The sequence below is a fragment of the Bacillus rossius genome, chromosome 2, assembly GCF_032445375.1.
Source record: "Bacillus rossius redtenbacheri isolate Brsri chromosome 2, Brsri_v3, whole genome shotgun sequence".
In the NCBI taxonomy this organism is placed as follows: Eukaryota; Metazoa; Arthropoda; class Insecta; order Phasmatodea; family Bacillidae; genus Bacillus; species Bacillus rossius.
In genome coordinates this window covers 93,108,518-93,119,709 of record NC_086331.1, presented here as the reverse complement: position 1 = coordinate 93,119,709, position 11,192 = coordinate 93,108,518, and the positions used below count along the sequence as shown (strand labels likewise).

Here is an 11,192-nt window from a genome sequence, read left to right as displayed (position 1 = left end):
ATTAATCCGATCCTGATGGAATTAGTTTGTGGTATAGGATGCTTGCTGTTTTAATTGAGTAGGTCGAGAGATCCTAGATATATTCACTGGGGAAATAATTATGATTGTAAAATGTATACGAAAGAAATATATTTTTACAAGACCTGACATAATTTGTTTGCATCGTGATATGTTAGGTATTTTGTGTTGTGTACAGAAATTATTCCATCGCATCCTGCAAATATTAATAAGAATTCCTCAAATAGTCATCATCACTATCAACAACTAACCTCACCTGATACATCGCCATTTTATTTTCTGTTGCTTAGCCTCCGGTTAAGCAGCTAGCGGCCGGTTCATCCACTCGCTCGGTTAGCCGGGACTTTAACTGGAAGGTAGACGTTAACAGGGAGTCATAAAACCGAAATAAGAGCTACCCTGCGATTAAATTTTAGCCGGAATTTTACCCGGAGGTCATAAAACCGGCCCTAAGTAAAGTAATAATTGCCAAGGATGTAATTGTTAGGTATAAGGGCTCACAATTGAGTGTGTTATTATTTATTTTAATATTATATTTTTTTAATTAAATTGGGTTTAAAGTATTTATATATAAATGAGATTATCTATATTAATATAGTTTCATATGGGTTAAGCTTGAGTTGCATAGAGTGTGTGTAATTATTTTATATTCTCTTAAAACTGCACTAATAGTTGGCTTGGTGCATAAGTAAATTTTGTCAACATATATAATTTTTTTGCGAGTAATAGATACTGATGGGTATGACTAAACTATGTATTGTGTGTGTTGCACAGTGACACAGGTCGATTGCCTGTATATTTCAGCACTTTTAGAGTTCCATGTTTTAATGATAAATTATTTGAGTTATATAATAGCACATTTGAATGTTTGTGAGTTTAGCTTTTGCTTGAAAATAACTGTTAATGATTCTACAGAGTGTTTTTTTTTTGTTTATTTAAGAAACATTAATAGTTTGAGAAAAACACCAATAAAGCTAACTGGTCTTTACAATTTTTTTTTGGGATTACTACTTTGCCTACCCTTCCCTTTCCTCTTATCTATGAGAAGGTTCTGACGACAGTCGTCATGCCCTCCTAGATGTTATAAGGACAGCTCACAGACGGCCACGTATCTGTGTAACTCGTATATAATTTTTTTTTGATATTAACATTGTACTTGTATCTTTTATTAATCTCATATCGTTTTTCAGTGCTTGTGTAATTAGTTTGTAGACCCGCCGCCTGGCCTGCCTTGAGCTCATTTTCTCCCGCGCCGGCCTTCACCCCCCCTCCGCCGCCCGTGTGTAGCGCCGCACGCGGACGAGTGGAGATCTCAGTCGCTAACTAGCTGCCGCGCGGAGCAGACCTACGTCGCTCTGCTCCGCGAGAAATCACACTTCTCGAACACGTCATGCACGGTCGAGTTATCGTGATCAGCTTAGCATACCACGGGGTCGTCAACAGCTACCCTACAGCACCGTGTTTGTTTTTCTGTTTATAATCAGGGAGTCCGGGTTGTGGCGCGGAAGAAACATCCGTCTCTCGACGTGGTCGGCCAGGCCGCGATTAGGTTTGCTATTAATAAATCTCGTCTTCAGAACTGAGCGAGACGTCTTTTCCACCGCCTACGTCAACATCTCCAACCTCTCCTTTATTCCTACCCCTGACCTACATATTCCAGTCCCGGCCACGTTAGGCCTGAACTCGCCACTCTCCGGCTGGAGCTACTCGGGCAAAAATGACTTTCACAGGGCGAGCTTCGTCGGGGACCGGGATACTTAGGACCAGAGGGACAACAGTCCAAAGCAAGTTAGTATACAAGGTATCCAAGCTGGCATCATCCAGTTGAACAGATAAAACAGAGATAGCAGTCGTGATATCATCCAAGATGGCGGCCTCCATCAGATGACAACAAGATGGTGGCTGTGTTATCAGAATCTAAAAAGTGGTTGTAACATCAAATTCAAGATGGCGGACATGTTATTAGAATTCAAGGTGGTGATCATAATTAAAATTGCGATGTTCGGGGATTGGGATGTTCGATGACAAGAAATATTAAACTTTGAAAGATTCTGTTGAGGTCAAAAGTCAATGGTAAAGGTAAAGGTTAAATATTGAGGTCAAAATTCAAAGGTAAAAGGTCAAAGGTCAAGGTCAAAGGACAATTTCAAAGTCGAAGGTCAAATATCAAGGTTAAGGTAAAATATCAAATTCAATGATCAAGTTCAAAAGTCAAGGTCACAAGTCAAGCACTAGATCAAATGTCAAGGTCAAAGGGCAAGGTCAAATATCATGGTAAAGGTCAGGGTCAATGCCAAAAGTTAAGGTCAAAGGTGAAGGACAAAGGTCAAGGTCATACAAGATTGCCCCCATGACATCAGGGCTTTCGGTAATTGTACCCATTCTAATCCTTTTGCCCAAATCCAGGGTTTGGACATACAGTCCTATACTACTAATCATCACATGAAGAAATTCCCTTATGAAAAGATTAACAGTTAATAATGCAGGATAATGTTAATGTATCAATATAAAAAAATATTTTTAAGAAAACTAAACTATTACAATTACTTATTACGATGTTTTTATACCCTTATAATGTACTGGTTATGTGGTTGAGTATCAGTTTTTTCAGACAGAGTGAAACTTTGCTGAACAGGTATTACTTTCACAAGTAATACTGAAGTTATATTTAAAACAAACACATTCATGAAGACACCATGCAATTTTTGAGCATCCATAATTCTCTTCCTTATTTTATAACAATTTTTCAGCTGAAATCACCGGCCAAAGCAGGTTAGGTAAATGTTTCCAAACAAGTTCCTATGTGTGTGTGTTGATGTTTAGTGTATACTTATAAATGCAGCAAAAAATATATATATATAAACATGTGGCTTTTTGCGTGTGCTCTATATGGGTTATTTCACTGCACTTTTGCTTGGAGCACTGAAACTTGTCCTTAGTTTTTAACATTGGACTTTCCATTGTATACCATCCATTTTCTATGGTTCATTCTCATGCGGTTAGCTTGTGTGTGCCGTCAGCCGAGGTCTCGGGCTCGATTCCCGCGGCGAGTCTAAGGGGCTGGTTGTGGATTATGGTTTGATTTTCCAGGAGGGTGCCAGGCTAGCTCGTGCGTCTAACCATTTGTGTGGATCGATCGGCCCCAGAGTGCTTCCCTAGAATCGGTCGCTTGGATTTAATAGTGTAATCTAGCTGCTAATGAAACATGATGGCTCTCCCTATTCAGCATAGATGGCTGGTGCTTAACTACGCAACAGAAACACTCATTTTCACTCGTGAACGTGGGCTACAAGTATTTATTGACGAACATGGATTGTACACTACACTAGACTTGATTAGTTCTTTGGACAGAAATGGATACACGAGAATTAAACGACACTATACTCTTGATTGTGTTACGAATATCTCTCCCTAGGGCAGTTCGTCGTAGGGGAGGTTTATTGGTCACTTGGAGTCAGCCACGTCTGTATATTAAAGATTACAGGCGGTAAGCCTAATTCGCAAGTGCGAATTATTCACATTAAATTAATCTTGAGGGTATGTGGTTGAGGCCGGCAGACATTTTCTCGACTGCGTTAACTAAAGCTCTGTCTCCTGGAGCCGGGCAGGTCTAGATAATGGCTGTCCTTAATGCAGCCCTGTAGCCTGTGGCCTTAAGGCAGAAAATTACGACGGCCGGGTTAATCCCTGCACCGTCAAAACCGACCCGTGATCGCGTGGGAAGTTGATGTTAAAGAAGGTTTGAGACATGACTATAATTACCAGTGTGAAGAATCAGAGAATTGCAAGTTGACGGCTCCCCACGGAACGAACACGTTCGCCCCGGGCCGTGAGCTGAACAGAACTGCATGAGGGGCTGGCTTGCGGGTGGGTATGGGTAGGGGGGGGGGGGGGTGGCTGGGGCGGGAAACAGTCCCGCCGCGCGCCAAGCCACGAGTCAAGAAAGATATTACCGTTATTCGGTTTAATAGTTGATAACTTACTCACTAAATATACATGACTCTTGTGTGATTAATTATTCAGGTGATAATTTTATTTCTAAACATTGACTTAAGTTTTAATTGCTAACATTGAAACTTTATTATTTGAAAAAATTAATCAAAGGAAAGGCTCGCCATTAAATGTTAAAAACCACTGGTTCGGTTTATGTTTGTGGTTTGTTCTGGGTGTTTCTTCAGCACTTTACCTTAGACTTAATTTATAGCCCAGTCAAATTAGACTAAACATGTTGGTTTTGCTGCATTAAATCATGTAGTTCCAAAAGTTTCAGTAATGTGTAGAGGGAGGTCACATGAACAACACCTAATTAAGTCCCACAGATTTCCGGTGCCGCCAGTGGGAGGGGGAGGTTTAAAGGTCTTTTTTTTCTTCTTTTTTTTTGCGGATATCTCGAAAACGGTGAGTCGCACAGAAAATATTATAGTTATCCAACTTAAAGCTTATTAAATTACCTACATATTGGTATATCATGTTTATCTCTATGTGTTACTGTCCCAGAGCAATGAGCAGGCGAAAATGAAACAATTATGAAAATTTTGTAGCGCCTCACGTTTTTCGTTAAAATTTCCCACACAGTTATTTTCCATTCAATGTTACAGGAAATTCGTCTGAAAATAAGTTGTAGATCATTAAATTCCCTTCAATAATATGAAGAATTTACTAAATTATCTAGAGGAAGTGAAGAGTTAGAGCGTTTTGAAGTTTAGGGGTAGATTTCGAGATTCCGCTACTTAACTGTTCATTTTTTAATTTCCGTTTTCAAGGACTTTAACTCTCTGGAGCACGTTATTTATTGTTCATGTGAACAAAAATTGTTTTTTTATTTCCAAAACAAGTAAAAATATTTATGAATGTATAAATTATATAATATGAATGTATGATATAGTATTACATATTTTTATGATGTATTCATATATGAATGTAAAAATATATTTTTTATATAAAATGTAATTTTTCCCACCATATTTTCAAAATGATTACAACTGTCGGTGCTCCTCTGGTTAGCACAGCATGTGCCTCTGGGAAGTACATGGGGAAACCAGTGTAATGATACGAACGTCAGCAGCCACCGGCGTATCGATTGTCGCCCGAGCGGCAATTGACAAGTGTTGAACATCTACTTTGCTCCTCATTGACACAGTTAAAAATTAAACTAAGCAATTACTAAACAATATTATCATTCCAATAATTATGTAATATACATGGACCACTTTCTATCTTAGTGTTGTTAGACTTACTCTTTTGCACAGGCACATTTTCGCGGGAACTGAGGAGGAAGGCCTCGCGGAATCCTCAGCTTTGGCAGTTTTCCATGACCCTTGAAACATACCAAGCATATATCGCCCCGCAAACCCGAAAACTTGTGTTCACTGATTCACCTCTGCAATAGCATAAGTTTCGAATCCTTTTGCTTCTGACCCAACGGCCAATCTCCACAGCCGGCTGGAAATTACTGGCCGTAAAACTTAAATATTTGTGCCCTCGTGTGAGAAATTTTAAATTTTATGTAATATTTTGCATTTTACCTGGGTTCAAGTCGCGATCCAGGCATCAACGATTAGGGCTGAGTCATCAAGACGTTCTCAGTTTCACCCATGCAGGAATGTTGGTTAGGTGAAATGAAGAATAGTGGCTTATCAATTAATATGACCCAAGGACTTTCCAGGCCTACCCACATGGCATAATTCTTAGCTTATGGTGTTATGCCACAGCAATCTTCCCATTTAATATGTAATACTAGTAGCCCACATGTCTAGTGATCGTTTTGTATGTCATTAGTGTTCATGGTTGTTGTATGTATTGTAGCATGACTATTGGGGCGTGGCCTCTACAAGTAACTTGTAGTGTATTTTGTATTTGCCTCTTAGTTATGTGTAGTGTCATGGAGATGCACCACATGCGTGGACATTTACATTTCCAGCCAATACAGGACGTCGAGCACGCCTCCCCTATCAATTTGTAGGTGAAAGCTAGAGAGCCCGTAAACAAAAATTCACAGCTTAATACATAACTCAACGTAGTAACGCTAACATGACCGTAAAAAATGTGCCACGTAGAGCTCCGGCTCTTGAAGTGAACAGGCCATGCACTAGCAGTGCATAGAAGTGTGACTTTGTTCATTAAAGAAAATCTAACCAGTGTGCCAAGCGTCTCATTTCGTAACGGCCTAGACCACCATTAGTACAGGTTCCCTGGTGGCTACAACAGCCCGGGGACCTCTGTCGAGCCAAAACCTGCCATCTGCCAGCCATGTAGTAATGCCCCTCCCCCTGAAAAAGTAGTCTCTAACACTCTCTTAACTAGCAAACAGGCATGAATGGTAGTTAGCGCCTAAGGCAAACAACATTATCTCGAACATTATTCTAGAGGCAGAATGTGGCAGGTCGACATTAAATAAAAAGGCTGACTTCTTATTTTTTGTATTCACTTTATTACACCATATTTATAGCTCAAAAATAATAAACCAACATTCTTTTCTATTGAGTAGGTGAACTGCAAAACTGCTTTTATCCACTCCAAGACATTTTAGGAAAATCACGAAAAATTTATGAAAATTGTAATTATTAATATATTGAAGTATATTTATTTTCAGGCATTGATTATAAGCAGTTGTCATTAAAAACCCAATTTGGCAGATGTAAGTCCTGTGGTGTCACTAAAAAAATATAATAGTACGGATAAGGGCAGTTTCAGAAAATACCATTGGATTAAGAAAGTTTTGAAACTAACAATTCGGGAATAGGAAATTTTGAAAGAAATGTGTTTGAAATACCTTGCATTTTAACAATTTATATATTCTATAAAAAATAATGTACAAAACCTATAACATATGAGACTGAATGAAAATTAATTCTGCACATTTGCAAGAAATTTCAACATTTTAAATAACAAGATCAGACACTTAATCGACAATTTCTTCATCCTTATTGTCATATTCATCTGGAACTTCATCATCTATGGCGTCTTATTCACCATCAATTTATGTTTTTGTAATAGACGAGGTCTTCCTGCTCCTTCCAGTTGGCTCCAAAATGTTTAGCTAGAAGATTAGCAACATCAATATGTTTTCATGTTTAACAGGAATCATGTTGTAAAGTTGAATAGGTTTAATGCTGCTTATCGACTTGTTCTTCTTTATTATTGATCCGGAAACGACTGTTACATCTGTAGTGTTGTTCGCCTTGCACAATAAAGTTTCCCTTGGTGTTCCTAGTTAAGATAATTCTTTAACACAAGGAAAACTTAAAATTCAATTTTCCGGTAGGCTTGATTACTTCTTTAACAGCAGACTTCCAGTCATGGACATGCACTTCTGCACCCAATCTCTTAACAGTCCCGAAATCCTTCAAAATAGCTGTGTATTTGCTAGGTGTTTCAATTGTCCCAGCACTCCTAATGACTTTTTCTACTCTCCCAAAAACTCTGTCGGGTGGTAGGAAAGAATGTCCTTCAACAGGGAACACAAATTCAACCTTCTGTAGTGTGTTTGGCGATTCTTATTTAAGTCACTTCATCACTACCCCAATCAAAGTTGAGTTATTACTTTGTCCAGGGCAGCCATCTGAACAGAGTCGATCACAATCGTAATTGCTGTCTTCTAGTGATGCATTCTTGAGAATATTAAGTAAGGCTGAAGCGATATCATTCGAAACCTTACGTCTCATTTTACAACCAGGTATACATGGTAACTGTGTCAGTATTCTGTGGTGTTTTTGAGTGCCCACGACAAACTCTAAAATTGTAGTAGTATAACTGTCTACTATAGTATGCTACCTGGTCAGGCACTCAGGGCAGAACTAGGTTGTTTTGGCAATTGTAGAAAAATAAGAGAATGTTGTTAGTTTCTGTTTCATGAAGGTGGCTGTAAAATGCTTTGGATTTCAATTGATGAGCTCTCAACTGTATCATCAAATCATATTTTGTCTTTTAGGCAAGACCAGCTTGCTGAATTTGATTTTTCACTTGAAGGCATGTAGAGCATGCATCCGTAGCTGGTGTCTTAAAAGTGATATTGAACTTGTAGAGGAAAATATTTGTGAAAAACATATATTTCACTTTGTTGGCTAATTCGTCAGTATGGTTGTTGTTATACATGTGCCATAGTTTTTAATGTTCATACCACAGGGGAGGTACTGTCGTTTTGATTTGTCCCTCATGTAGTGGTATTCCACTGGTTTAACACTACGTGTGTCTCCTCCTCGGAATTATCTAGAGGAAGCACCAGTTACAAGGTGTTTTTGGCACAGATTCTGAACATGGTAACTTGAGATACCCAAAATGGAAATAAATGTTTTTGCACAAACCTGTTGATATCCATCCCTGGTCTTTACAAAATAATAATTAACAAATGTCTTGTTGGAAATTCCGGGAACCTTAGTTCGTGATGTCCTCTATGGTTTCTGTTGTGAAGTGTACTTCATACATCCTGCGCCACTTTTCCTTCATTTGCATAAAATGTTCGATGAAAACGCCTGATATCTTGTGGTTGTATTCTCGCACATTGGAATGTTTTTGAATTGTGCCCACGGATTGGCATCTTGGGCAAAGTCTTTGATTTGTATCTAGAACAAAAAGAAACCAAACTGATTGAACAAACTTTATTCCAAGTATTCATAATGTAATAAATAAACTTGATGGTGTTAAAGGAACCTTCAACAAAAAAAAATAAAAACCATTCACTAGCCAACTCTACAATATAAGACCATTTACTATTTTGATCTCATAAACTGAAGGTAACATTTTATTTGGGCACATTTCAAACACCAGTGGGTCAATTTTCTAGTAAATTAATTGATCATAATTTGAACTAATTTAAAAACATCACGAATAACCTGACCAAAAATAAAAGGAGCAACTTATATCTCTCTTCTTTTTTTCGTGAGTCAATTCGTTTTTATTACACTTCCTTTTCCGACTCCTCCCTCTTTCAGCAATAGCACAACATTCCTCATTCCCCATTTTACAAGTCAACACACTTTGCATTTAACGAACCAGACAATGTGGTGTCATACCCACCATTTTGGCCTCGGCTGGTATAATAGCACAAGCCCCAGGTGCGCCACCCCTCCTACACACTCTATGGGCAGGACATTTAGTTCGCCACCCGCCCCTAGATGGCAGACAAAGGGGAATGTAAAGTAAGGTGACTTTGTCTACCTGCCCCGTCTAACTCAGGGCAAATATGTAAATATATGGTGTTGTGACAAGAAACTGTTAATGATACAAGTGAATGTAAAGAGTTTTGTAAGTCGAATATGTATGCACAGGAAGGGTACAGATGTGCCCTCCCTACTGAATATGTACATATTTTGTATATTTACCCTGGCTGAGCTAAGCCAGGCAGAAAGCTCTTCCCAGTATTTCTGGGCCAATAAAAGTGACTGAATACTTGAGCAGTATTGGTTTAGGCAGCGACCTCTCTGGAGGACCGCTCCTCCCCCTTCCTTCCTCTGGTAGGCAGCGACCTCTCTGCAGGACCGCTCCTCCTCCTTCCTTCCTTCTCTGGTAGGCAGCGACCTCTCTGCAGGACCGCTCCTCCTCCTTCCTTCCTTCTCTGGTAGGCAGCGACCTCTCTGCAGGACCGCTCCTCCTCCTTCCCTCCTCCTCTGGTAGGCAGCGACCTCTCTGGGGGACCGCTCCTACCACTCCCTGCTCTTGGGCAGCGACCTCTACTCGGGGACCGCTCCCACTCTCTCCCCCCCCCTCTGCCCGATCTTCCCCTGCTCTTGGGCAGCGACCCCTGTTCGGGGACCGCTCCCGCTCCTCCTCTCTGCCTGGGACAAGTCAATTTGGCGCCCAACGTGGGGCCAGTCAGCTTGGATAACCTGAGGACCACGCCCTGCCTCTACGAGAGCCATCAGCACAGCTGGAGCAAACATCCACTTCCAGGAGTGCAGACAACACCTGGTGGCGCCCAACAGAAGTACCGCGATGGAGGTTACACCGTGCGCCGCCCCAGATTGCAGTGCCCAGGATGGACCCCAAACCCCCTGCGTGTGTTGCAGGACATTATTCCACTTGCAGTGTCTGGGACACAATAAGCGAGACCTCGATCCCCAAGACTTCATCCACATATGCCAAACCTGCCGAGAACAATTGCGGGACCAGAAGCCAACGTCAGTTGTACCACGCCGATGCTTCGCCCAAGGCTGCCCACGGACTGCCCTAGTACTTACCACCTGCAAGAGCTGCTATCGGGAGTACCATTTATCCTGCTTAGGCTGGGAGGACACCCCACTGAACCTCACAGAACTCTCTTTCAAGTGCGGGATATGTAGGAACATCCCAGAAATTCCCAGTGGCGCCGAAACGAAGATGACACCGAGGCCTTTCCGGGGACAAGACCATGAGGATCCTGTCAAACAGCTCCAGCACTGGGAGCAGGCCCTACAGACCCAGGGGATTCCCCAGGGCGAATGGATTGACCATGTCGGAGGACTACTAATGGGAGAAGCTATTGGATGGTGGAAGAGTCATGAAGGACTTTACGACACCTGGGAAGATTTCGCCTCAAGTTTCGCCAACCAGTTCGGCAGCCTGCCACGAATCGCGGAACTTACTGCCCAGTTGTTCAGCCGCAAGCAGAAGGACAGCGAGGAGATAGAGAGTTTCCTCGCCCGCAAGAAGAAACTATATGAACGCCTCTACCCTGATAGAAATGTGAAGGAATTCCTTCCTACGGCACTGGAATTGGTCAGACCCAACCTACGGCCATTCCTCAGACATCCACCTCCCAAGGATTGGGCAGAGCTACATCTCCGAGCAACCGCAGTACAACGGGACTATCAAGAGATCCGGAGCACTCCCACGGGAAAAGTGAACACCTTCCCCACTCGGGAAGAGAAACCTGTCAGCCGCCAGGAGGTACCAAAATGCTGGTACTGCCCTGAGAGGCACTTCAACGCAGAATGCCCGGTCCGACGCCAACAGCGGGACACCCAGGACAAGAAGCCCTTGCAGGGAAACGCATAAGGGGAAGGAAACCTACCTCCGGAACCTTCCCCAAGGGAATGGAGGAATACAAGAACCCGCTGGCCATATCAAGAGAACCAGAGGGGGCTGGGCAAGTGACGAGCATCCAGCAGAACCACCCTCGGGTCCTACCCCGCCTTTCCGTACAGCTGGGCCCTCACCAAATCTATGCATTACTGGATTCTGCAGCCACTACCAGTTAC

General features: G+C 41.7%; 1 protein-coding gene across 1 annotated transcript; it reads left to right on the top strand.

Annotated features, from left to right (window-relative positions):
• Positions 1-10,332: 10,332 nt before the first annotated feature.
• LOC134528925 (activity-regulated cytoskeleton-associated protein-like) lies at positions 10,333-10,989 on the top strand. Its single transcript, XM_063362594.1, has one exon. It carries the CDS (start codon positions 10,333-10,335, stop codon positions 10,987-10,989), a length of 657 nt encoding a protein of 218 aa, XP_063218664.1.
• Positions 10,990-11,192: the final 203 nt, after the last annotated feature.

What these genes read in the sequence shown, in the direction of transcription:
- LOC134528925 (XM_063362594.1), top strand. Translation starts at nt 10,333, where the DNA reads ATGACACCGAGGCCTTTCCGGGGACAAGACCATGAGGATCCTGTCAAA.